Raw genomic sequence first — 27,390 nt, 5'->3', positions numbered from 1 at the left:
ATGAAGCTGTGTAAAACGTTCTTAGGTGAGTCGGCCTATTTCGGTTATTATGTCTCACCAAGGAACGTGGCTGTGGGTGTATGACTACTGACTTCTCTCCAAAGGAACAGATGTGACGAGATAGCATCTGTTATTATTTAGTCCTTTTAGAGCGATGTAATAACTTGCTCTTTTCAACTTGCTCTTTCTGCATTTGCATCATTTTGTAAGATCTGAAATCAGATGTTGTAACATGTTATTAGGCTACTGTTATAGGCCTATGTGGGTGGATTTCTGTATAGGTTAGATGTTTGTTTGTGTTATAAACTGCTCATTTCGTGAACCTGCCCCCTCTCAATAATTTCGACATTATTAGTAAACTTTTTTTTACAACGTTAAGTTATCAAGCAGACAATTATCGTTTCGTTAATGGAACACTAAACATTAGACCAATATCAGGCTAAATTTTAAATAAAATAATAACGTTAAATCCAACCACACAAGGTATATTGTGCCTGCTAAAAGATTTCCTTAACTCAGATGGTCCAGACAGTTTTTTAGACAAAGGAAAGTTTTGTCCCCTCAGGGATTAGTGGCTCTTAACTTTGTATAGACGACGTCAGTCTGCAGGCGAATTAAACCAGAGTTGTGTGTCGCAGGGTGGGGGAGTCTGTCAGACTGCTCCATCTGTTTGTGGGGAGTCGAGAGTGTGTCGCCTCTTGTCGGTGGTGTTCAATGTAATATGTATACAGCCCGTCCCAGTCACAGACCCGACGCTAATTATATTCCAGGGCTACAGGGCTGTCCATCTGCACTGCACTGGGGCTCATAAGAAATGACCGAGATGTTAAAAAAAAAAAAAGAAGAAGAAGAAGAAGAAGAAAAAAAAAGAAAAAGAAAGGGCCCCAGCTGGTAACCGAAGAAGAATTGAGACTCTTTAAATATGCACAAGTCTTTGGAAGTTGCTCCCTCTTTCACAGTGCTAAAGTTGAGCGTTTTCTCTTGTCCAATTTAAGGGACAGCACAAAAAGCACGTATTTGATTGCCTACTCAGAAGTACACTTTTTCATAAGGTTGGAGTAAACGCCTATACATTATTTAAATCGGATTAGGCTAGCCGATTATAGCACATCATTGTGTTTTAGCCTAGGACATTTAAATAACATATTAGGGTGTTGTCAATAATCCCATATAGTAGGATAGGTTGTATTGTTTAGGTATCGGTACGCTAATATAGTCTCCTTGTGGTTCAATAGTGGCGCATTGTAGACTGTACTGTCATGCCAATGTGACTTTCTAATCTAGTTGAAGCAGAAAAGAGCCTCCTACCATATCATAGACTACTTTATCCGGGCTAATAATCATATTTTGCGGGTCACTGCCTGTGTATCGTTACGCAACAAAAACTAGTTCCCTGTCCTAAACGTAACTCTCTTTTGATGAAATGCAAAATGGTCGACCTTGCGAACTCTGCCAGCCGCATAACAAGGTGAAACATTGTTTAACAAAGCAAATAATAGGATAGTCCAAGTTTACTCGATTAGTGTCCAGCCTACAAAATGTTTCGAGCACTGAGAACATTCTGCGATCAAATTTCATGCTTGTTGGTGAAACATGGTGTCCCTGTCCATGGTCCTGAAACTATGAGCCGCGCCACAGCGCTGTCCCGGGTACTGAACCACACTGCTACAGTCTGCACATCTACTTTGATGCTGGTTTGGATGGAGGGGGTCGACAGCAATAATAATAATATGATTGATTCAGCAGATGACTGATATCAAAAATTACCCATGTACCAGAAGCCCTGCCCCTCTTATGTTGTGGGGTTTGCTATGGTGATGTCACAGCAAGGGGGGGAGGGGTGAACAATGGCCCATGAGCGAATGGTAAGGTAATAATAGGCTACATCACGCTGACAAAGGCAAATGAAGCCATGTTTTTATGATGAATTTAGAATAGGCTATTCGAAATGTATTTAGTTGGACTATTGTCGCTTTTGTAAAGTGGAGACCTGGCCGAATAGCGCTTATCGCGGATTATGTTTGATGTCTCTAACGGTCAGTAACGGAGGTGCGGGGATATTGTGGATGTAGTCGCCTTTTCAGCGCTGAGCAGAAGTTGAGATATAGGGACCGGGAGGCCCATCTTACCAACTTGAAACCAGCACAGCATCCAGGGACATTTCACAATGGTATTTATTATAATATATTTGTTTGTCATCAGTGCTGTTAAATCGTGTAGGCCTGGTGTTTTTCTTTAATGTATTTTCAATCGAATTGTTAGGCTTCCTTTTCGCAAGGGACGTGTTGTTGTTTTTTTGTATAACAGACCTCGTCATAATTATTAGAGAAGCACCCTCGGTATGCTCAATATAACACTAGGCTACACAATAAGGCTTTATGATTATTTAGTGACAATCATTGCCTCTTTCAAGCAGACGAACTGACGAAGGCTAAATTCTCAGTTTGTATGCTAAACTGAGTTTAAGAATATGATAATGTTGATTGTTTTTAAAAGAATTAATAGCCGATGTTGTATTAACGTAAGTGCCAGGAGATAGCCATCTTAAGCCTTGACCTACTTAAACTTCGAGAGAAGAGATCTATTCTGTTGAGAAGTTTGAAACATAGGCCTATTGCGTGACAATGCGCCTTTGCAATTTCGACTATTCTGTTTCTAATCTCCTTGTCTTTTTCTTCATAAATATAGAAGTGATACATTAAATAGCCAAAGAGGCACTGGCTTTACAACATTCATATACGGCGAGGCTTAAAATATACATGTTTTATGAGCGTCATTTTTGTTTTTGTAACCAGGAGAGACATAGGCCTTTTTACAGTAGCTATAGCCGAAATGATCTTGTTCTAATCATCTAGTATCTCGGTTTTTTTATTCATCCTTGTAGTTCTCATACCATTGAATGTTCACTAGATCCCTATAAGGCCTTATTTCAGCCATTATCTAGCCTATAGTTACAAAGCTGTCTCGGCTCGCCATAGTGCTCCTTTACGCATTTGCTCGGTGCTCCGCGCAGGTCGAGGTCGTGTGTAAAGTCGACGAGTGAAAAGTGTGTCGGTAGGAAACGGAGGGAGGTGGGGCTACATTTCCGAGAGCCGATGCGCCCCTTAAAATGTCACCATCTCCCGGGGCTATGTGCGCTGAGAGTGCCATTAAAACGAGCTTGTGAATCTAGTGGCAGTAGAAAAGCACCCCCACCCACGCATGCTGGTTTGAAGGCTATCCAAGCTCCGTCGACTCGGTCGAGGCGTGGTGCCAACCAAGTGTTTTGCTTATATCGTGATGGTTGTGAGCAAGGCCCTTTAAACAAAACAAAGCCTGTTGCCTGATAGCCTTCATCTCTCATTAAACCCACCATAAAAAAAGAATGATACAACTGAGAGCTATTGGGTAATGCCATGTAAGATGTTGAGGAATTGCACATACCCTTCAACTGATCTTAACGACAAATACCAGCCAAAACCATCCACAAAGACCCATTATATGCCTTAAAATCTATAATAATAATATAATATAATATAATCTTGAAATAGGCCTACTATGATTCCTTGAGATGTATGTAAACGCACTGTTGTCATATTGTTGCCATGACATTTCTCTAGGGGAATCCCACCTACAGCCCCATGCACTGGGGAACAGAGAGGCACCAGGTGCCCATATAATAATACTAATTATAATAGATTTTATTTAATAGTGCCTTTCTCAAACTCAAGGATACTGTACAGGAGGGAAAAAAGAGAGAAGCGGGACATTAAAAAAAAAACACAACAAACAAAACAGAATAGAGATACAGAAGATAAAATCGTATTCAAAAAGAAGAAAAAAAGAAAGAATGGGGTAGAAGAGAAGAAGTTGAGATATAGAATTTAGTAATAGGCTATTCGAAATGTATTTAGTTGGACTATTGTCGCTTTTGTAAAGTGGAGACCTGGCCGAATAGCGCTTATCGCGGATTATGTTTGATGTCTCTAACGGTCAGTAACGGAGGTGCGGGGATATTGTGGATGTAGTCGCCTTTTCAGCGCTGAGCAGAAGTTGAGATATAGGGACCGGGAGGCCCATCTTACCAACTTGAAACCAGCACAGCATCCAGGGACATTTCACAATGGTATTTATTATAATCTATTTGTTTGTCATCAGTGCTGTTAAATCGTGTAGGCCTGGTGTTTTTCTTTAATGTATTTTCAATCGAATTGTTAGGCTTCCTTTTCGCAAGGGACGTGTTGTTGTTTTTTTGTATAACAGACATCGTCATAATTATTAGAGAAGCACCCTCGGTATGCTCAATATAACACTAGGCTACAATTCTTTTTCACAATAAGGCTTTATGATTATTTAGCGACAATCATTGCCTCTTTCAAGCAGACGAACTGACGAAGGCTAAATTCTCAGTTTGTATGCTAAACTGAGTTTAAGAATATGATAATGTTGATTGTTTTTAAAAGAATTAAACTTTCTCAAACTCAAGGATACTGTACAGAAGGGAAAAAAGAGAGAAGCGGGACATTAAACAAAAAAACACAACAAACAAAACAGAATAGAGATACAGAAGATAAAATCGTATTCAAAAAGAAGAAGAAAAAGAAAGAATGGGGTAAAAGCTCAGGCAGCTATGTGGGCTGCTGTTAGTCAAGACCCATGAAGGCCAGTCTGAACAGATGCATCTTGAGTCTGGTCTTGAATGGATTGAGAGTATTCGAGCATCGGATGGCTGGTGGAATGGTGGCTTGGGAGGGTGCAGCAACAGAAAAGGCACGGTTCACCAAGCGTGCGTCGCCTAGTGCGGGGTATGACGAGATCATCATACGACGCAGCTGCTGTGGATGTTGTGAGTGTATGGAGCTTCCCCCCCCAGGTAGTGTCACTGTCAGGATCTAGGCCTTACCGCTACCACCTGCACCTCCTTGTGTCATCGTCTCTCTTGGGTGCAATATAACAGTCATTGATTGATTGATTGAAAACTTTATTAGAAGATTTGCAGAAGTAGGTACATGAAAGTACATATTACATACAAGGTCAACTAACAGGATAAAAACCCAAGAAAGCCACTGGCTTATTTCAATTGGGGTCCTTGATTCTCAATTCATCGTTACAAGTAAGACAGACAAAACAAACTTGTACTATCTACAAGATAATACAGACAAATAACTAGTACTATCTACAAGATAAACATACATCCATCATGGGAAGAACAATACAACAAAGCATAAGGTATGTACAGCGGGTAGGACAGGTGGGGACATACACCACAGGTGGGGGCGGGGGACAAAACACAAAGTATAGTTAACAACCACCTCATCATCAACCCAGCCCATTTACAGGTTCACCCCGGGAGATAGTGTGAATGAAGATGTGTGAATGACTGGGCTTTTGAACCTGACTCATCTTCTAAACTGTTAACCTGGCTGAGCTGGAGCTTTAGGTCTCATGCCTAAATCATGACTATGATTTTGTCTTGTGGTTATGTGGACATTGTCCATTGTGATAGTCATGTGTAATGTGTGTATGTTTGATGTATTTGACACTGCTGTATTGACCTTGGTCGTGTGGTCATTAACCGTGTGTGGTCATTCAGTCATTCATTCATTCATGCAGATGTCGGCTATGCTAAATGCTGCTCTTGTCTTGTCCCTGTGGTGTCTCTCGTCCAATAGAAAATGAGTACCGAGGTCAGCTGCTGAGCCAGAGGTGGACGAGAGGGGACAGAGTCAGCAGCTGTGACACCAAGAGGAGCCTTCGAATCAAAGTGAGAAGTGGAAGTGCGTGTGTGTGGGTGAGGGGGGGGGGGGGGGTGTGGATGTGGGTGTGGATGTGCATGCATGAGAGAGAGAGAGACAGAGACAGAGAGAGAGAGAGACAGAGAGAAAGAGAGAGAGACAGAGACAGAGAGAGACCGAGAGAGAGACAGAGAGAGAGAGAGACAGAGACAGAGAGAGACAGAGACAGAGACAGCGAGAGACAGAGACAGAGAGAGACAGAGAGAAAGAGAGAGAGAGAGACAGAGAGAGACAGAGACAGAGACAGAGAGAGACAGAGACAGAGACAGAGACAGAGAGAGAGAGAGAGAGACAGAGACAGAGAGAGACAGAGAGAAAGAGAGAGAGGGGGGGGCAGATAGAGAGTTACTGCTTTGTAATACTCCTGAGCAGTGACTTTCATTTGGCACAAATCCTTCTTGCCTTTCTATTTCCCTCTTTCTCTCTCTAACTTGCTCACCTCCCTAAACGGAAGGAGGTAATTGAATTGTCCTTTTTAAAAGCTTTTATTAGAGGTGATAAGGGCTTTGGTTTTGTAACCAGATCTTGCTCTTGGGAAGGTCCCTCCCACACCTCTTTGGGGGCTGTAGAAATGTTCTACATGCATATCTATGGGTGTTTATAGATGTATGATCCAAATACTTTTGTGTGGGAAGTAGCAAGAAGGAATACATAGAGGGACGGAAAAATGTGTAGTCTCCCAGATCTGGAGACCCTCTGTGCGGAGAATTTGCAGAGAAATTACACCAAACATGTTCTCTGAGCAAAGGGAAGCGTGGCCGGGGGTCCCCTGTTTGGTGGTCTTTCTTTACGTTGCATCATTACTAACATGGATAGTTGATATTGGGTGTCTCAAATAACACTATTAGAGTTAGAGTTTCTAGCCTGCTGGAAATATCTGGAATTGAATTGCCCCATATTAGATTAATGCATCAGCCATCATAGAGAGTGAGTTATTGCACTTCATTCTTCAGTTTTTAATTAATGCAACTATGTTTTTTGGGAAACGGCTTGAATAACGACGATCTAAATGGAGTCCATCTTTTTGGAGTTTCAGTCTAACATAGGTTTAGTCTCAAAACATCATTCTTTTTGGAGTACAAGCTTCATACAGTGGGAGAAATAAGTATTCAACACATCGAAACATTTTTAATTCAACATATTTACATTGCAAGTATTCACATGACCTTTAGACCAGACATTGGTATTAAAGCTATGTGCAATAAAGTGGAATGACACAGGAGTGTCACAAGTATTGAACACAGTAAGAAGAAGCACTAAACCAGCTTATGCCACTAATGAGTTCTCCTACCTGTACTAATCAGAATGAGCTGGGTTAGTGCAGGTTGGTGGGTAAGTACTCAAAGTACTCGTTTGAGTTTCCCACCTCTGAATGCAAGTAAACAGGTCATCTGTCACCAGACTTTGCTGCAAGAAACATCTCACGATGGGTAGAGGCAAAGAGCTCTCCCAAGACCTTCGCAACAACATCGTTGACCATCATAGTAATGGCACCGGTTACCGATCCTAAATCTTCCTATAATCACCATTGGGGCCATTATCCTCAAGTGGAAGGAACATCACTTGATCATCAACCGGCCACACACAGGAGCTCCTCGCAAGATTTCTGACCGGGCAGTGAGAAAGTTAGACAGAAGAGTAGCCCAAGAGCCAAGGACCACTCAAGCAGAGCTCCAGAAAGACCTGGAAGCAGCAGGTACAGTTGTCACAAAGAAAACAATAGGCAATGCACTCCACTGCTACTGTCTCCGTTCACAATCACCTGGGAGGACTCTATTACTGAAGAAAAGGCATGTTGAAGGTCATTTGAAGTTTGCTACAGAACATTTGGAGAAGCCTGTAGATTACTGGGAGAATGTTGTCTGGTCAGACGAAACAGAAATCTTTTCAGCAACAATACGATATGCCATGTTTGGAGGAGAAATGGCTCTGCCTATGATACTAAAAATACCATATCTACAGTGTATCAAGTTCGGTGGTGGCAGCACCATGCTATGGGGCTGTTTCTCGTCACATGATACTGGTGGAATCCAAATTATCGAAGGGAAGATGAATGGAGCTATGTGCTGGGAAATTCACCAAGATGATGAGGATGAGATGCGGGTGGATCTTCCAGCGGCATAACATTTCAAAACATAGAAATGTTTTGAAAAAAACATAGACAATTAGACTCTCAATTAGTTCAAGAGGAAGAAAATAACGGTGTTGGTGGAAGAATGGGCCAAAATCCCACCTGATTATCACCTGAGAGGTTCGTTTTTCAGGGGTAGCATCTTGAAGCTGTCATTGGAAACAAAGGCTTCTCCACCAAGTATTAAATACATGTCAGTTAGCATGCTCAATACTTCTTTCCTGTGTCATTCCCCTTTATTGCACATAACGTGTTTTATGGATTGGCGTGTTAGAATTTCTTTAGCTGTGTTATTGAGTTAATACCAACGTCTGGTTTAAATGTCATGTGAATAGCTGCAATGGAAATATGTTGAATTAGTGTTGATAATACTTATTTCCCCCATATCCTAATGACAAGCTTATATATATATATATATATATATATATATATATATATATATTTACACGTGAGATGATGATGGCTTATCAACAGTGGACTGATTATTTATTTTCAAAATTATTTTTGAGTACAGGAGTGTGTCTCGGTGAGTCTGGGTTCTTCTTTGGAAACAAGTGATAGCATGAAAAACAACTGGAGGAAACAGGTTTGCTGTGCACTCAAGAGTTTTGTCAACACTTTTCAGTGTTTTGTCCAGCCAGCAAATGTGTGTGTGTGTGTGTGTGTGTGTGTGTGTGTGTGTAGTCTCCTGACACTAGTGTCTTTGTTTCAGATGAGTCAGGACGCAGCAGAAACACGAACACGAACGCGCTCCAAAGGCATCAGAGGTGAACATCACTACACACAAGCATGCACTGACGCGGACATGCACAAGTACACACACACACACACACACACACACACACACTGACACTCACACTCACACTCACACTCACACTCACACTCACACACACACACACACACACACGCACACGCACACGCACACACACAACACACACACACACAGTTATCCTAATAGCATAACAACACTATAAAACATGCACATGAATGGGGTGTAATACTATGTGTATCTAATAAAGTTATCTCCCTCGCTTTTCACTCTCCAGTACCGGTCGAACACGTCGGACAAGAAATGAGGTAAGAAAAAAACGTGTTTTCATACATTTTATATAGTTATACATTGTATACATGTGCATTGTATTTCATTTCAGTTATAGATAGTATGTATAGTGCTGTCAATCTATCAATGTTCAACATGTAAGGTCCAGTTCTTTTTATGATTCCATATAGCTTGAAGGAACAACAAAAAAGTGAAGAAACTGATGTGTGTGAACTGTCTGTCTCCATAACAACAGCTGTCCCACTCCTGGCTGCAGCGGTGCGGGTCACGTCAGTGGGAGATATTCACGACACAGAAGGTATTATTACTCCTCACCAAATGGACTGCACTTATACTGTATAGCGCCTTTATCCAAAGCGCTTTACAACGGCCTCTCATTCACCCATTCACACACACACCAATGGCGGCAAGCTACCATGCAAGGCGCCAGCCCGCTCACTGGGAGCAATTTGGGGTTCAGTGTCTTGCCCAAGGACACTTCGACATATGGCCAGCCAGGGCTCGAACCGCCGGTCTGCCAACCTTGCGATCATTAGAAGGTGGCTCTACCTCCTGCGCCACAGCCGTCCTCACCAACCACGTCTAGTTCTGAAGTTGTTCTGTAAACACACACTACGTATCTGTGTGTTATTATTATATACCCGTCACTCACAATGAATGGAATGAGAACTTGTTGGTATAATAAAAGCCTTTGGACTTTTGGTTTCTGATAATAATAAAAAAATTAAAATAAGCATCACTATGAATCATATTAATGCAGTGCTGCTTGAAAGTATGTGAACCCCTTGTTCAATCATAGATTTGTTTTTGTTTTTTTTACCATGAAATCTTTATTTAGTCATAACCAGTCTCCTTTATCTGATATAACAGGTTTATATTTACCAATTCCATATGTTGGTTTGGAGGGAATCATGCGTGTAGTAGGAAAACGACATTATAAAGAAATTGGTGCAGGTGCAACAATAAGCAAACCCCAAGTTGCATTGATTAGATCAAGTAGGTAAATAGAATCAGGAGGGTAAATAATTGGGTACCAAACGAGAGATCTTTAGAAAAGAGTTTGGGTGGGACTGATAAATGGGTGGGTGGGACTCTGATAAATAGAGATAAGAAACCTGGTCAGTTTTGGTCAGGAAGAAAACCAGGAGTGTGCGGTGCCAGAGATGCCCAGGTCTGAGAGGATGGAGAGAAGGATCTGGTGATTGACTGTGTCGAAGGCAGCAGACAGGTCAAGGAGAATGAGAACAGAGGAGAGGGAGGAAGCTTGGGCAGAATGGAGGGCTTCCGTGACAGCAAGGAGCGCAGTCTCAGTGGAGTGCCCAGCCTTGAAGCCGGATTGGTGGGGGTCTAAGTGATCCATCTTCCGGAGATAGTCAGTCAGTTGTTTAGTTGCCGCGCGTTCAAGGGTTTTGGAAGGGAAGGAGAGAAGGGATACAGGTCTGTAATTGTGGACAGATGATGGGTCAAGGGTAGGTTTCTTGAGGAGAGGCTTGACTCTGGCTATTTTGAAGGCCGCTGGGACAGATCCTGTGGATAGGGAGGAGTTGAGTAGGGTGGTAAGGTAAGGAAGGATGTCGGCGGAAATGGATTGGAGAAGGGGGGAGGGGATGAGATCAAGAGGGCATGTGGTTGCCCGCTTTGATGTGATAAGTGTGAGAATCTCATCGGGGGAGAGGGGGGAAAAAGATGACAATCCAGAGACCGAGTGTCGAGGAGAGAGTTTGGAAGGGGTGTTAGCATTGTTAGTAGGAGGAGGGAGAGGTGGGGGGGAAAAGGTGCTGCTGATGTCGTCCACCTTTTTTTCAAAGTAGGTGACAAAGTCATCGGCGGACAGGGAGGAAGGAGGAGGGGGAGGAGGTGGGCTCCAAATCCACACTCACCAAGCACCCCAGTTTCACCCTGAACATAGACAACTCCTTGGTTTCCCCCTCCCCCCAGGTTAAGAGTCTGGGTGTCGTCCTCGACAGCACCCTTTCATTCCACTCCCACGTCAACAACACCATCCGGTCTGCTTACTTCCATCTTCGTAATATCAACCGCCTCCGCCCTTCACTCACTCCCAACAGCGCCGCAATCCTGGTCCACTCCCTCGTCACTTCCCGCCTAGATTACTGTAACTCCCTTCTCTTTGGTCTCCCCCACAAACTGCTCCACAAGATCCAACTGGTCCAGAACGCTGCTGCCCGTATTGTCACCAGAACCCCTGTCATCAGTCACATCACCCCCATTCTACACCAACTCCACTGGCTCCCCATCAAACACCGCATCGATTACAAAATCCTTCTCCATACTTTCAAGGCCATCCATAACCTCGCCCCTCCATACCTGTCCGACCTCCTCCACATCAACATTCCCACCCGGTCCCTCAGGTCTGCCTCCTCCATCAACCTGACCGTCCCCCCAGCCTGTCTGTCCACCATGGGGTTTAGAGCCTTCATCCGCTCCGCCCCTCGCCTCTGGAACTCCCTCCCCCCCGACATCAGGAACATTGATTCAATCTCCTCATTCAAAACCCACCTCAAAACCCACCTGTTTACGCAGGCGTATCCCTGTTGATTTACTGTTCCCGTGCTGCTCTGCTGCTAGCTATGTTTTATACTGTATATTTCTATGTATTTTGTATTTTTAATTTTGTAACTGTTTTTAAATTTGTTGTTGTACGGCGACCTTGAGTGCCATGAAAGGCGCCTTGTAAAATAAATGTCTTATTATTATTATTATTATTACTATGCTCCTCCCACACAGCTACTCACGATGGTCCGCCCCCACAGCCTACTCACTATGCTCCGCCCTCACAGTCACTATGCTCCACCCACACAACAGCCTACTCACTATGCTCCTCCCCCACAGCCTACTCACTATGCTCCGCCCCTCCACAGCGTACTGGGATGCCCAATCGTAAAGAAGAGGAAGCTCCAGGAGGCGGAGGCAGAGGAGAATCGGCCCGCTCCTAAGAGGAAAGCCCCGCCCCTGAAGCTGGCCATGGACGCGGGCTTCAACGCAGACAGCGACGCCGACAGTGAGGCAGTGCCAAAAGAGCGGGAGGAGTCAGAGGGGGAGGAGCTCAAAGAGACAGCAAAGAGTAAAACAGCCAACCCACAGGAGCACATGCAAGGTGAGTCACCAGAAGGGTGAGGAATACGACAAAAATGATTGTCATGCCAACAAAATGTCATTTTTCTCACAAGAGATAAACGTTTTTTTTTTTAAACATTCAATATCTGTACATTGTAGAAAGAATATTACACTCATAGGAGGAACACACATGACCAGCACGCAATACACATGATACATACTGTATATCCATATGTTGATCTCATAGTCTACACTGGATTATATGCATGGGCGCTGATGTGTCAGACATAATGTCAAGCAAATACACGGTACAGTTAATCATTTGATAATCGTCAACCTTTCAATCAATCAATCAATTAATCATCTTTCAACTCGACACATTCTACCCAGCAGATTGCTCCTTGGTGGTACCTGAAGACCTAGAAACGCTCGTGGTGTCCGACAGCGTAGCCGTGCCTGGAGCTGAGGCCGTTGGGGGAGACAGAGAGGAGGCACCCCCCAAGACCCCACAGCAAGAGCCTGCTGAGACAGCTCCCGAAAGCCCACAGCAAATTATCACAGAGGCAGTGACAGAGAGCCAAGAAGAGGAGGAGGTGCAAGTTGTGGCAGATGTTCAGACGACAGAGGAAGAGGAGGAGGAGGAGGAGGAGAAGGAGGAGGAGGAGAAGGAAAAGGAGGTTCAAGCAGAGGAGAAGACGGTTGAAGAATACAGGACAACAGACGATGGAGGAGATGATGAAACAGGGAGGGCAGAGGTTGTGGAAGAGGAGGAACATGAGGAGGAGGAAGGAGGACAGGAGGAAGAGGAGGGAGTGGAGGAGGAGGAGGAGAAAGAGGAGGAGAGGCCATGCGTGAGCCAGGAGAACTCGGATCACCAATATTCCAGTGGAGACTACAGTAGACTTCAGGCCAAAGAAGGGGAGGAAGAGGAAAAGAAGGAAGAAGAAGAAGAGGAGGAGGTGGAGGAGGAGGAGGAAGAGGAGGAACAGAAGGAGGAGGAAGCGAAGGAGGCCCATCCGCAGTCTACTGTCCTTACCGCTCAGGAATCAGAGGAACCTGAGATGGTGCATAGTGTCATAAAGATTGCCACCCCGATGACAGAGGAGGAAGAGGAGGAGGAGGAGGAGGAGGAGGAAGAGGAGGAGGAGGAGGAGGAGGAGGAGGAAGAAACGGAAGCGGGGGAGGTGGAAGAAGAGGACCCCCACAACTCCCACAAAGCCTCGCCTACTGTGGTCATCGAGGTACGATCGGACGAGGAGTTGGAGGAAGAGGAGGAGGAGGAGGAGGAAGAGGAAGGGGAGGGTGACCGTCTCTCCCAGAGCTCGGGGATGACGGACGACTCAGAGACCTGGGACATGACGCGGGGGAACCTGGGGCTGCTGGAGCAGGCCATCGCCCTGAAGGCGGAGCAGGTGGGCGGGGCGGAGGAGGAGGAGGCGTCGTCCTCCCCGGGGCAGCAGTACTACCATGGCAGCCCAGAGGACCGCACCTCCGAGAGGAGCCTGGACGGAGCCCCGCGCAGGACAGGACACCACAGCAAGGGTAGGACCGCCCCGCACCTAGCCAAGCTCACACAATCAATCTTCAGACTACCATTTGACACTGACATCCAAGCCAAGCTCAGGGAATGGGGTAGTAGTTAGAGGGGTAGGGTTAGAGAGGGTAGGGTTAGAGAGGGTAGTGGTGGTCTAGGGTATAGTGAGTTGGACTAGTGATGAGTTGGAATCCCGTCTGGAATCCCGCCGAGTGTGCCCTTGAGTACGGCACTTAGCCCTAAATGACTCCAGGGAGAATGTCCCTGTAATCTCTGATTGTAAAAGCATCTGCTCAATGGTAAATTTACGGAAAGTCTCCAGACTACATTTGGTTGGAATATCCCTTAATCGTGGCATTACATTTCTTTCTTTCTTCTTCTTTTTTTTTTTTACTTGATGTGTTAGATCCCACTTCAAAACGTCTAAAAAGGCAGTAGATTTTGCTAACCTAAAGCTCATGCTCTATATTAAGTTTATTTGTATAGCACATTTCATACAACAGGGGCAATTCAAAGTGCTTTACATACATTCTTTAAAAATACAGTAAGAGGAGCATAGTAAGAAAAGAAAAATTACAATGAATTAAAGCAAATATAAGAAGTAAATTGATAAAACATTTAATAAGACAATGGTTAATGGAAAAAAGACATTGATAGAAGTGTTTAATCATAATTGTTCCAAAACATAAAGGTTTTTACCTTAGATTAAAATATTTTAAGGGTTTGGGCCTGTTTGATTTCTTTAGGGAGTTTGTTCTAGGAGCATGCAGCAGCATGACTGAAAGCTGCTGCGCCGTGTTTTGTTTTTACTCTGGGAATGATTAGCTGATTGATTGATTAGATGATTAGCTGACTGATTGATTAGCTGAATGATTAGCTGATGAATCAGATAACCTCAGATAATCTGATTATGCAGTTAGTACTGCAAATACAAGGGTCTCTACCCACATGAACTATCTCTCTCTCTCTCTCTCTCTCTCTCTCTGACCCCCTATTGGTCCATCCAGAGAAGAAGGAGGTGAAATGCCCCACCCCAGGGTGTGATGGGGCTGGTCATGTGACTGGACTGTACCCCCATCACCGCAGTCTCTCCGGCTGCCCTCACAAGGACAGGATCCCACCTGAAAGTGAGTACTGAGGAAGTACATGTACTAACAAAGTACTTGTTTGTATTCTAGGTTTTGTCTATAGCCCTATTCGCACGGGAATAGTATTATGTGGCGACGTCCACCGCAAATCACCTACCCTATTTCGCTGATTATGGAGGTCTTGGGATAACAGTAGTCCAGCGCGATTCGGCAATTTGTTAATTTGGGGTGAGTTTGTTTTCTCCACCTCCTTTGTTTTGCTGGGTGTTGGAGAACTAACCAACGCCTGTTGCGTTTACATTCCAGTAAAACACAGACTTCGCTTATCCTGCACAAATGTGCAATATGAAACACAGATGTCGGGGGGAGATTTCAAAATGACGGACGTCACCACATAATACTAGTACCGTGCGAATAGTGCTTATGTCTGTTTTTAACATTTAAGGGAAAGGGGGGAACATTTCCATTTGATGAAAATGTATTATAATATATAATAATAAAAAAAAATATATTTTATGAACCAGAGTCATATTACACATACTTATTTGTCAATATGTGTAATATTGTGCTGCACGCCTCCCTTTCTGTCCAGTCCTGGCCATGCATGAGAACGTGTTGAAGTGTCCGACTCCTGGCTGCACGGGCCAGGGGCATGTCAACAGCAACCGCAACACACACCGCAGGTACGGACCGCCTCTTCACTTGCCACTTTAACCCTGCAACTGTCCCTGTCTGGAACCATATGTTCAATAGTCTTGTATTGTTTTCAATATATTTTATTACCAATGTAAACATACAAATAAAAACATAAACTAAAACAAAGTGACAGCCCATCAACCAATAACTAATACAATCTACCCTAGGCACACACATAAACTCCTCCTGAGATCCCCAATATTTCATTTTTGTATTTGTATATACTGTATATTATATGCATATAGCTTTCTAATTAGCTGATAGCTGCTTTACAAACGACATGGTAACCATAGTTACTTTTAGGGATTCACACATTTGAATCAAGAAGTTACAGATTTTGTATTATTAATTAAATGAGTAATTATTCATTATTTCCAGTAATGAGCAGCATAAGGTCATAAGGTCATAAGGTCATAAGGTCATAGTAAACACCATGTAAGAAGCGGTCATATCAGGCCTGGAGAGTAAAGCATCCCTCCCTGCTGTCCTCCCTGCTGTCCTCCCTGCCAGCCTGTCCGGCTGTCCCATCGCAGCAGCAGAGAAGCTGTCTAAGGGGCAGGAGAAGCAGAGCCACCCCCAGCCTTCAGTGAGCGACCCCCACCCAGGGAGCCCCCACTCAGACAGAGTGCTCAGGTGAACCTTCTCTCCTCCGTCTTCTCCACCCTTCATCCCTTCATACTCCAGGACATCTCTATACAGTAATACCGTATACCCTGTATACCGTGCAATACCAGAAACTACTGTGCAATAACCAAGGGAATAGTGCAATGTTCTATAACGGTGCAATATGTTTAGGTTTACATACACTGTATGTAAGTTACTAGTTCATATGTTTATATGTTTATAAAAGTACATAGTTACATGCTAACACCCCCCTGTCTATATACCCCCCTGTAAGTATATACATTTACATAATAGATACATTCTCAGATTCCTACCGATTACTTATCCCCCTATTTATATCCCCCTATTTATGTCTATTTATGTCATTCTTGTGTTTTATTATCTTAGGACTGTGTTGATTGTTAGCACCTAGGGTTTGCATTTCAATTTCGGAGATGTGTATATTTTCTGTTTGACTCTCTACTACATTCCTTCACATTCTATTCTATCTTTATTCTAGTCCAAATGATGTCCTCGTTCTCTTGTTCCAGGTTTATTCCACTGATAACTCTGGTAGAATGAAGCTTGTGTAGCTTTCTTAGTGCGGCCCTGTTTCCACAATTTCCTGTGTCTAACCTCTTTCTCTCCTTCTCTCCCTCTCTCCCTCCCTCCTTCTCTCCCTCTCTCCTTCTCTCCCTCTCTCCTTCTCTCCCTCTCTCCCTCACTCCTTCTCTCCTTCTCTCCCTCTCTCCTTCTCTCCTTCTCTCCTCTCCCTCTCCTTCTCTCCTCTCCCTCTCTCCTTCTGTCCTTCACTCCTTCTCTCTCCCTCTCTCCTTCTCTCCTTCTCTCTCCCTCTCTCCTTCACTCCTTCTCCCCCTCTCTCCTTCACTCCTTCTCTCTCCCTCTCCCCTCTCTCCTTCACTCCTTCTCTCTCCTTCTCTCCTTCTCTTCCTCTCTCCTTCTCTCCTTCTCTCCTTCTCTCCTTCTCTCCATCTCTCCTTCTCTCCTTTCCCTCTCTCCCTCTCCCCCTCTCTCCTTCACTCCTTCTCTTCCTCTCTCCCTCTCCCCCTCTCTCCTTCTCTCTCCCTCTCTCCCCTCTCTCCTTCTCTCCTTCTCTCCCCCTCTCTCCTGCAGGCCCATGTGTTTTGTGAAGCAGCTTGAGATCCCTCAGTATGGCAGCTACGGTCCCAACATGGTGCCCGCTACGCCCCGCGCCAACCTGGCCAAGGAGCTGGAGAAGTACTCCAAGGTCTCCTTCGACTATGCAAGCTTCGACGTCCAGGTGTTCGGCAAGCCCATGCTCGTTCCAAAGATGCCCATGTCCGGTAGCGAAACCTCACCTAAAGCCTTCAAATGTAAGGGGGACATCTCAATACGTTTCTGTTTTTTGAAAAGGATCATTTATGATGATTATCATGGGGGCGTCTGTGGCGCAGGAGGTAGAGCCTCCGTCAAATGATCGCAAGGTTGGCAGATCGGCGGTTCGAGCCACGGCGGGCCACATGTCGAAGTGTCCTTGGGCAAGACACCGAACCCCAAATTGCTACCAGTGAGCGGGCCGGCCGGCGCCTTGCATGGTAGCTTGCCGCCATTGGTGTGTGAATGTGTGTGTGAACGGGTGAATGAGAGGCCGTTGTAGAGCGCTTTGGATAAAGGCGCTATATAAGTCAGTCCATTTACCATCATTTAAGCATAGTTTTTTCTCACATCAGTGTTGGTTGGAAATGGGTCGGTACCATTTGAAGAGTCTGAGGAGAGCCATGACCTCTCCAGAACTGATGTTCTGATCAGACCTGGGTGTCTAAAGCTAAAATACGGATTCAAAATTACAACTGTTGGTGTGTCGTTGGTGTGATACTGCCCAGCCCCCCCGTGCTCAACGTTGTGTCTTACCTCTTTCTCTCCTTCTCTCCCTCTCTCCTTCTCTTTCTCTCCTTCTCTCCCTCTCTCCTTCTCTCCCTCTCTCCTTCTCTCTCTCTCCCTCTCTCCTTCTCTCTCCCTCTCTCTCTCCTTCTCTCCCTCTCTCCCTCTCTCCCTCTCTCCCTCTCTCCTTCTCTTTCTCTCCTTCTCTCCCTATCTCTCTCTCTCCCTCTCTCCTTCTCTCCCTCTCTCCTTCTCTCCCTCTCTCCTTCTCTCTCCTCCCCCGTCACAGCCAAACCATTCCCTAAGGCCTCCTCCCCCAGCCACAGCCTGTCCGGAGGAGGAGGGTACGCCAAGAGCAGCTCCTCCTCCTCCTCCAGCGGGTACGACTACTCCCACGACGCCGAGGCCGCTCACATGGCCGCCACCGCCATCCTCAACCTGTCCACACGCTGCTGGGAGCGGCCCGAGAACCTCAGCACCAAGGACGCCGACCCGCCCGCCGCCGAGGCAGCCTCCAAGGTAGGCTCGCCACTCTGTTTTAATTTTTAGCAGCTTTTTTTTTTTATCTCTCCCTCTCTCCTTCTCTCCCTCACTCCTTCTCTCCCTCACTCCTTCTCTCCCTCACTCCCTCTCTCCATCTCTCCTTCTCTCCCTCTCTCCTTCTCTCCCTCTCTCCTTCTCCACCTCACTCCTTGTCTCCCTCTCTCCCTCTCTCCTTCTCTCCCTCACTCCCTCTCTCCTTCTCTCCCTCTCTCCCTCTCTCCTTCTCTCCCTCTCTCCCTCTCTCCTTCTCTCCCTCTCTCCTTCTCTCCTTCTCTCCCTCTCTCCTTCTCTCCTTCTCTCCCTCTCTCCTTCTCTCCCTCTCTCCCTCTCTCCTTCTCTCCCTCTCTCCTTCTCCCCCTCTCTCCTTCTTTCCTTCTCTCCCTCTCTCCTTCTCTCCCTCACTCCTTGTCTCCTTGTCTCCTTCACTCCTTCTCTCCTTCTATCCCTCACTCCTTCTCTCCCTCTCTCCTTCTCTCCTTCTCTCCCTCTCTCCTTCTCTCCTTCTCTCCCTCACTCCTTGTGTCGTTGTCTCCCTCTCACCTTCTCTCCTTCTCTCCTTCTCTCCCTCTCTCCTTCTCCCCCTCACTCCTTGTCTCCTTGTCTCCCTCTCTCCTTCTCTCCTTCTCTCCCTCTCTCCCTCTCTCCTTCTCTCCCTCTCTCCTTCTCTCCTTCTCTCTCTCTCTCCTTTCTCCTTTTTATCCAAAGCGACTTACAATTAGCAATGACAGGGACAGTCTCCCTGGAGTAACTTAGGGCTAAGTGGCTTTCTCAAGGGCACACTAGTGGTGGTGTTCCCCAGTTGGGATTTGAACTCATGACCTTCTGATCACCAGTCCAATGCATTGTCCACTAGGGAACAGCATACCGCTATAACACCTTTATAACAATAACTTTACCTGAGCACAGAACATAATGATGGTAACTATGGTGTCATTGTTATTACATAACCAATGACTTCTATGGTAGTGGGGGTATCCATTGTAAGGTACTTGGTACTTCGTACCACTTGTTTACCGATAGCTCTATTTAAAAAAAGGTTTAAAGGAATGATTTTTGTTAACTACCAAAATGAGGAAAGGGAAGGTTGTTAATTTTCTGGATACTAAGATGTGGTTTTCTTTTTCTTTTGTATTACATTGTGGATACTGATGTTTGTTATTTATTTATTTTGTGTTGTTTCAGTATTAAGAATGGAAAATTATGTTTATTTATATATTTTGTGTTGTTTCAATATTAAGAATGACAAATTATTAGTACTGTTGATACTGTAATTTATGAATTAATTAATTGGATTATATAATTTAAGTATTATTGTTCTCACTTGAGAGTGAGGGATAGGGGGAGGACATGATAAGCTTAGGCTTCATCCTACTCCATTTCCAACATTAATGGGTCTGTACTCTTCGTATTAGTTATTTGTTCTTTTATTATTTTAAATCATGTTTGAAATAAAAGATTCATTCATTCATTCATTCATTCATAGTTTTGTAAATTGTGACACATTCTAGAGTTTTGGTCCGCATGTCGGCAACCAATCAGAATGTTCTGACTTCTATTTTGAAACACGGAAATACATTTCAACGTTGTTGACAATCACAACACAAACTCGCTAGTCAAGCCAAAATACTGCAACATAATGGATTCAGTGAGTAATCCCCACTGCTACCTAGTTAACTAGAACACTACTTGACATTGTTAGCAGGCTCACAAAACAAGATTAGATTAGATTAAACTTTATTGTCATCGCAGAGTACAAGTACAATACAACGAAATGCAGTTTAGTATCCAACCGAAAGTGCAAATAGTGATATAAGTACACAACTAAATAGAACAACAATGGTAATGATAGGTGACAATGCAATAGACCAGTGGTCTTCAACCGGGGGTCCGCGACCCCTAGGGGGTCCGCAGAGGTACTGCAGGGGGTCCACCATTTTTTGTCATAATAATTGACATTTTTCACCAAAATAATCAGTGAGAATTACAAAATATAACAAAAATGATATTGAGTAAAGTACAAGCATTAATAGGCAATAATAAGCTACCTTTGACAAAAAACTATTTACAAAATAAATGATGCCCATGATTCTAGAGTCTCACATAACGTCAGCTGAAAAAGAAAAAAAAACACACCTGTCTAGCAAGCTAGGTGTTGGCTAAAACGCTGCAGTTCGGTCTTCATTGCGAAATTAACGTTAATTAATAACTAGCATAACGTTACTAATTTAGTTAGTTTGATAATAACAAACCCGCCTCTTTGCTTCTCTATGCGCCGCTATAACGCGCTCCTTTACCATTCCGAGGTCAGATGGCTTTCCCGTGGATCAGTATTGGCGCGCGTCTTTGAATTACATACAGCTATCCACGAGATTCTGCTACCGCGCGGAGCTGGCTGCGCATTTCAATGCATTTCCGCGGATTCCGCGGTGCCCTCGCCTGACGTGAAATGCGCAATTGTTGATCACTTGGAGGCTCTCGAAAGTCAATTTGAGAAGTACTTTTCTGAGACTAAGTCTTGGAGAAAGCACAAGACATGGATACGGTTTCCATGCAAAGACAATGCATCCGACGGCTTAAACCTGACCGCCGCTGAGGAAGATCAACTGATCGACCTAACCACAGACAGTACACACAAGAATGTGTACGAGTCACAGCCTCTCACCCAGTTCTCGATGAGCCTCTTGCCTTTTGCAACAACTTATCTTTGTGAAAGTGGATTCTCCTCCCTCACCTACCTGAAGAGCAAATACTGTTCCAGACAGCAGTCTGAGGATGACATGATGCTCTGCCTGACAACCTCCATCTCCCCCAGAATAGACAAGCTGTGTACCACCAACCAGGGCCAGTCATCTCACTGAGGTAGGCATACCTGGCTTGCTGAAGCTAAAAGTTTCATTGTTGAAAAATAATAATAATAGAAAATATAAGCCTCATCAACAACAACAACAACAACAACAATAATAATAATAATAATAACCAATCATAATTATGCATGAACGTTTTATCAATCATAAACACATATAGGCTAATAACCCAGTATATTAGTAATAACCCAGTATATAAATAGGTGAATACGGTGAAAGAAAAGGTGAATGAAGTAAATATACAAGTTATTATAGGCTTTAAAATGTGAGACATTTAAAAATATATATTACATGTGGGGGTCCCTGTTCTGTTTGTCTCTCGTCCAAGGGGTCCTTGGGTTGAAAAGGTTGAAGACCCCTGCAATAGACAGTATAACCAGCTGTGTTATTTGACTAGCGAGTGTGTCATTGATTTTCAACAATGCCACATGACAACAACGCCACTCTCCACTGCATCCCCGGCCAAGACCGCGTTTCTCTAGCTCACCCAGGGGCCGAGCTAACTAACACTAGCTAACTAGCACTTACTAGCGTTAGCTAACTAGTGCTTACCCTCATAGGAGCCAACTGACCCACAGGTGGATCCGAAGTGATATAAAGAGCTTACCTCGATCAATTCTCTTCATCGATATCACATTTTTTTCACAACTTTGCATGCTATACGATGCCATAATTTTTTTTCCGAGACGGTAAACACGGCCTAAGTCACATCCAGTTTTCTCCAACTGGAGAATGTGTCATGTCCGGTTTCAACGCTGAATTTCCATACCATTGGTCGGCCAACCCAAAAAAATCCAGAAAAAAAAAAAAAAAAAAAATCTGATACATGAGAAAGGTCAAAGGTCAAAGATGGTGCCAAAATATCTCCAAATGGCCTAAACATATAGGTGTCCGCCTAAACATACCTGTACTAAAACAGGTACAAAGTCGCATTTGCTCACATTACTAGCATCGACTTTGGCACAAGTACTAATATGACTTTAAAATAATGTGAAAAAATACTTTCTTGTGAAATATGACAACCCTAGTTGACTATCTGTGCAGTATAGTACAGTGGATTGTGTACATAGCCTCTATTGATGTAAACCAGCTCCTTACCTTCTTGTGATTTTATGCATCTATGCTTTTTCCAAAATGTATTTCTTTTTCCTTTCCTAAACACCAGGGGAGCCTCCCCTCCTAAATTTCGTTGTTTGGTACCTGTACTGTAGCAATGACAAATAAAGTCTATCTATCTATCTAAGACCCTGGAGTACTGATTCCTAGATGATTTGGGCTTCGTCATCAGGTTTCCAAGGTGATATTCACTGTAAAAGTTGTTGTTTTTTTAGGCGGAGACTGAATTTGAGATGTTTTATAATGTTCTAGCTCTATTTACTCTGATACAGTAACATAGATTTTGATGCTGACACTTCTACAGCCACCACACAGGTGTTAGCTTTCATTTGATAACAAGATCATTATGAAGGCCCTTGTGATTGTGGAGATATTCTATATTCACTGTGGGCATGTCATTTCGAGCAGAAAACCAGAAAAATGAGGTGGATAAGATCTGGTTACTAGCGTTAGCTAACTAGCGCTAGCTTGCGACTTGCGGCCCAGTTGACCAGACCGTGTCACAAATAATTTCAAGAAATGACCGGACGTTCCGATGTTCTGTCCACAGGAGATCCTGGGCATCGAAGTGGACGAGAACGGCACCCTGGACCTGAGCATGAAGAAGCCCGCTCACATGGAAGGGATGCAATCGTCGGACCCTTCTTCCTCCTCCTCCTCTTCCTCTCAGCACCCAGGAGGCCCGCCTACAGCCCAAGGCCACGCCCACGAGGAGTGGGAGGGGCCTCTGGACTTCACCAAGCCCAGCTGTCCCAAGGAGGAGGAGGAGGAGGAGCAGGACGAGGTAAGAGGCCGGGTCATCCCAACGAGACAGACATGTAGAAGGTTAAGGATGACGGCAGCGGGGCGCTTAGGTGGCGTAGCGGGTTAAGCGTTGACCATGTAACCGCAGGGTATTCTTCCTGACAGAATCTCTACTGTCTCTATCAATGAAAAGAAAAATATGAGTGGGACTGCCCCACTCAGAAAAAAGAACAAAAAAAAAAAGGCAGTGAGATTCAGGCCCTGGTTCAGGGTCCGACGAGCCAGGATCAGTGAGCTCACTACAACGCAAATGTTGCTTTCACCTCATCATAGTAGATCCGTGAAAGGAGAGGAAAGGAAAGGAAAGGAGAGGGAATGAAAGGAAAGGAAAGGAAAGGAAAGGATGAAAGGATGAATTGTGACACTATTGGCAATAGGACCATTATTCCATCATTCTATACACACTATTGTCCATCCTAACAGTGTATTTGGGCCTTCCCCAGATGGAGTACGTGGCTCACTCCTACACCTCCTCTGACGGGGAGGAGGACGAGCTCAGTCAGGAGCGTATGGAGGACAGGAAGTACCCTGGGGAGGTCACCACCTCCAGCTTCAACACCAAGTTCCCGCCCAAAGATTGCAAGAAAGAAATTCTACTGTAAGTCTTTGGGAAGAGCAGTACAATGTAACTAACCCTAAACCTAACAACAACAACAACAACAACAACAACAACAACAACAACAACAACAACAACAACAACAACAACAAAGCCAGCACATGCCATGTCGTGTTTAGTTTTGTTCTTCATGTTCTTCATATTTTTTGATCTAGCCTAGAAATGAGGAAATAACAGGATTGGAAGTGAATGAGCGTTGCTAATGGAGTCCACCATCATCTCATCTGCCTGCACTCTTTATCCTCTTCTCTAGATGCCCCACGCCAGGTTGTGACGGCAGTGGGCATATCACTGGAAACTATGCATCACATCGTAGGTAAGGCACAGACCCACTATCCTCAACTACAACCCAATGCCGCCTGTCGGCAGTTTCAATGTTTTTTCAATCTCTTTTTTCAATCTTCTCCACTGTAAATTAAATACCTCATTCATGGTCCTCCTTTGTAGAACCGATGCTGTATCTTAACTACTAATCTATTACATCTGTAATACAAGTCCTGTCCTTTCAATAATGACCCACAATCCCAAATGAATCTTGAAATTAATATCCATGTTGAAGACTGTGATCTCCCCTTTCCCCTACTTCTGCGCATTAAGATCAATACAATCTCCTATCCCCCCCCTCTCTCTCTCTCTCTCTCTCTCTCTCTCTCTCTCTCTCTCTCTCTCTCTCTCTCTCTCTCTCTCTCTCTCTCTCTCTCTCTCTCTCTCTCTCTCTCTCTCTCTTTCTCTCTTTTCTACTTCCTATCTTCCAGTCTGTCAGGCTGTCCTCTTGCTGATAAGTCTCTTCGGACCCTCATGGCGGCCCACTCTGCTGAACTGAAGTATGTCTGTGTTGAATTGCCTCTTCCTACTAACTCAGCGCCTGCCTTTGAATTGAGGGCTGTAGTAGGCGGTAGCCACCTCATTCTGGCTTAAATTGAAGACTTTTTGTTGAATGTGGTGTGTTAGTGTTGGTCTGGAGTGGAAGTCTGCAGTGCCCACACTGTCCTAACACCACTGTACACTGACATTACTGCCCCCTACAGGTGTTCTCTTTGTTACTGCAATACATCATAGTCCATGACAATACTTCCTGTGTTGTCAATCAGAGAAAGTGGACTACTATTTAGAGAAATAAAACAGTTTATATATTATATATATATATAAATATAGATCTCAAAATGTGTAACCACTATGAACATCCAAAGAGGAGAATGATCATTAACTTACTATACTGTCTCCTCAAACCCATCCCAGTGAACAGACCTCGGGGTCATATTCCATTCTGTGCTTCCCTTTGCTATTTCCTTCACAGTGTTCTATTATGTGCCATACAGTGCTATGATAGATGTATACGCAGGCAGGCAGGCAGACAGACAGACAGACACACACACAGGCAGAGAGACAGACAGACAGGCAGGCAGACAGACAGACATACAGGCAGACAGACAGGCAGGCAGACAGACAGACATACAGGCAGGCAGACAGACAGGCAGGCAGGCAGACAGGCAGACAGACAGGCAGACAGGCAGACAGACAGACAGACAGACAGGCAGACAGGCAGGCAGACAGACAGACAGACAGACAAGCAGACAACTATCAATCGATCGATTGGGTTTGTCAGTGCAGTAAGACACATATCACCAATCATAAATGCATGTGTTGTTCCTGTCAGGTGTCCCACCCCGGGGTGTGACGGGTCAGGACACATCACCGGGAACTACGCCTCCCACAGAAGGTAAGCCAACGTCTGCTGCTTCTGCTTCTGCTTTCATCCAAGTCCAAAAAGGTCCTACTGGGTGAATGCTCTAAAGCAGTTCATACTCTAAAGCAGCTCATACTCTAAAGCAGTTCATACTCTAAAGCAGATCATACTCTAAAGCAGCTCATACTCTAAAGCAGATCATACTCTAAAGCAGCTCATACTCTAAAGCAGCTCATACTCTAAACCAGCTCATACTCTAAAGCAGCTCATACTCTAAACCAGCTCATACTCTAAACCAGCTCATACTCGGTTGCCCAAAAAAAACGTTTTATAATGTAAATCTACTGTTTTTGGTTTTTATTATTCAGTAGCCTAGATGCACCATTGAGAGTGTTTCCATACTGTTCCTCTGAGAGAAAGAAATGGACCAGATGCTCTGTCTACACAAATTCAAATCTGGATGCTCTGTCTACACAAACTCAAATCTGGATGCTCTGTCTACACAAATTCAAATCTGGATGCTCTGTCTACACAAACTCAAATCTGGATGCTCTGTCTACACAAATTCAAATCTGGATGCTCTGTCTACACAAACTCAAATCTGGATGCTCTGTCTACACAAACTGAAATCTGGATTCTCTGTCTACACAAACTCAAATCTGAATGCTCTGTCTACACAAACTCAAATCTGGATGCTCTGTCTACACAAACTCAAATCTGAATGCTCTGTCTACACAAACTCAAATCTGGATGCTCAGTCTACACAAACTCAAATCTGGATGCTCCGTCTACACAAACTCAAATCTGGATGCTCTGTCTACACCAACTCAAATCTGGATGCTCTGTCTACACAAACTCAAATCTGGATGCTCTGTCTACACAAACTCAAATCTGGATGCTCTGTCTACACAAACTCAAATCTGGATGCTCTGACTACACAAACTCAAATCTGGATGCTCTGTCTACACAAACTCAAATCTTTCCCGCTTTACTTAAGAAAACAATAAGCTGAATGCTTGAGTTGCTAGCCAGCTAAAACAAAAAAAATATTAGATTAGATTAGATTTTATTGTCATTGCAGAGTACAAGTACCAGAGAACGAAATGCAGTTTAGCATCCAACCAGAAGTGCAAATAGTGATATAAAACATTTTAGTGATAGTAATAGGTACAGAATGGAAACTATATAGATATGTACAGGAGAGCTGCCCCGCGGTGGTGTAGCGGTCTACGCACTGGCCGCTAGTGCATGCTGCCCACCGGGGCCGGGGTTCGTATCCCGGCTCGCCAGATCCAGATAATGGCCGAGGCACACGGGAAGCGGCATATTGGCCGGCCGCTTCCGAGGGGGGGTATAGGAGTATTTCTGGACTAGGATCCGTCGCGCAACACCGCCCCCTGGGGTGCCGGAATAACGGTACTGGGCTCGAGGAGCCAGTCAGCCTAGTCTGCCTGGCGCCCTCCTCTGGGACTGCCGGCCACGGGGTCGGGCGGCGGATCCAATGCAATAGGCAGGGGATAATTGGATGCTAAGTTGGGTTGAATTGGCTACCAAATTGGGTGAAAAAGGGATAAAATCTGAAAAACAAATTTTTAAAAAAAAAAGATATGTACAGGAGAGGATAGTAGTAAGCTATGTACAGGTAAGCTAGCGAACCGGTGTGTGTGTGTGTGTGTGTGTGTGTCTTCCTCTCCTCCCCTTTCCCCTTCCTTCCCTACACAGATGAGATTGGCTGCTCTGACGTGCCTGTGGCCCATTTAAGATCGATGTTTTTGTGCATTGCCCTTCTCGTTGAGAACAATAAACCATTATACTTATTACGTCTTAGCTTCTGCTTTCCGTGTTATGCAGTGGTTAAACACTTGAGGGAGCATGACAGTATGCTGTCAAATCAGTGGATTGGCAAAAGAAGGGGCTCGCGACACTTGACCAATGT

The 27,390-nt window shown here is 44.5% G+C and overlaps 1 protein-coding gene across 1 annotated transcript in view; it reads left to right on the top strand.

The window, feature by feature from the left end:
* Positions 1 to 27,390, top strand: part of myt1a (myelin transcription factor 1a) — a gene marked incomplete at both ends in the record, with an annotated part of 35,538 nt that continues 8,148 nt past the window's right edge. Inside the window, 17 exons of the mRNA XM_080534337.1 lie at positions 1 to 25; positions 5,652 to 5,743; positions 8,618 to 8,672; positions 8,952 to 8,982; positions 9,201 to 9,263; positions 11,845 to 12,080; positions 12,458 to 13,582; positions 14,582 to 14,701; positions 15,255 to 15,345; positions 15,869 to 15,991; positions 17,096 to 17,316; positions 18,114 to 18,343; positions 22,898 to 23,131; positions 23,595 to 23,749; positions 24,021 to 24,083; positions 24,523 to 24,591; positions 25,425 to 25,487. Of these exons, the coding sequence (XP_080390463.1) occupies positions 1 to 25; positions 5,652 to 5,743; positions 8,618 to 8,672; positions 8,952 to 8,982; positions 9,201 to 9,263; positions 11,845 to 12,080; positions 12,458 to 13,582; positions 14,582 to 14,701; positions 15,255 to 15,345; positions 15,869 to 15,991; positions 17,096 to 17,316; positions 18,114 to 18,343; positions 22,898 to 23,131; positions 23,595 to 23,749; positions 24,021 to 24,083; positions 24,523 to 24,591; positions 25,425 to 25,487 (2,996 nt within the window). The remainder of the gene's footprint in view (positions 26 to 5,651; positions 5,744 to 8,617; positions 8,673 to 8,951; positions 8,983 to 9,200; positions 9,264 to 11,844; positions 12,081 to 12,457; positions 13,583 to 14,581; positions 14,702 to 15,254; positions 15,346 to 15,868; positions 15,992 to 17,095; positions 17,317 to 18,113; positions 18,344 to 22,897; positions 23,132 to 23,594; positions 23,750 to 24,020; positions 24,084 to 24,522; positions 24,592 to 25,424; positions 25,488 to 27,390) is intronic.

The sequence above is a fragment of the Nansenia antarctica genome, assembly GCF_963989245.1.
Source record: "Nansenia antarctica genome assembly, chromosome: 6".
Classification (NCBI taxonomy): domain Eukaryota; kingdom Metazoa; phylum Chordata; class Actinopteri; order Argentiniformes; family Microstomatidae; genus Nansenia; species Nansenia antarctica.
This window is presented reverse-complemented; position numbering and strand designations above follow the sequence as displayed.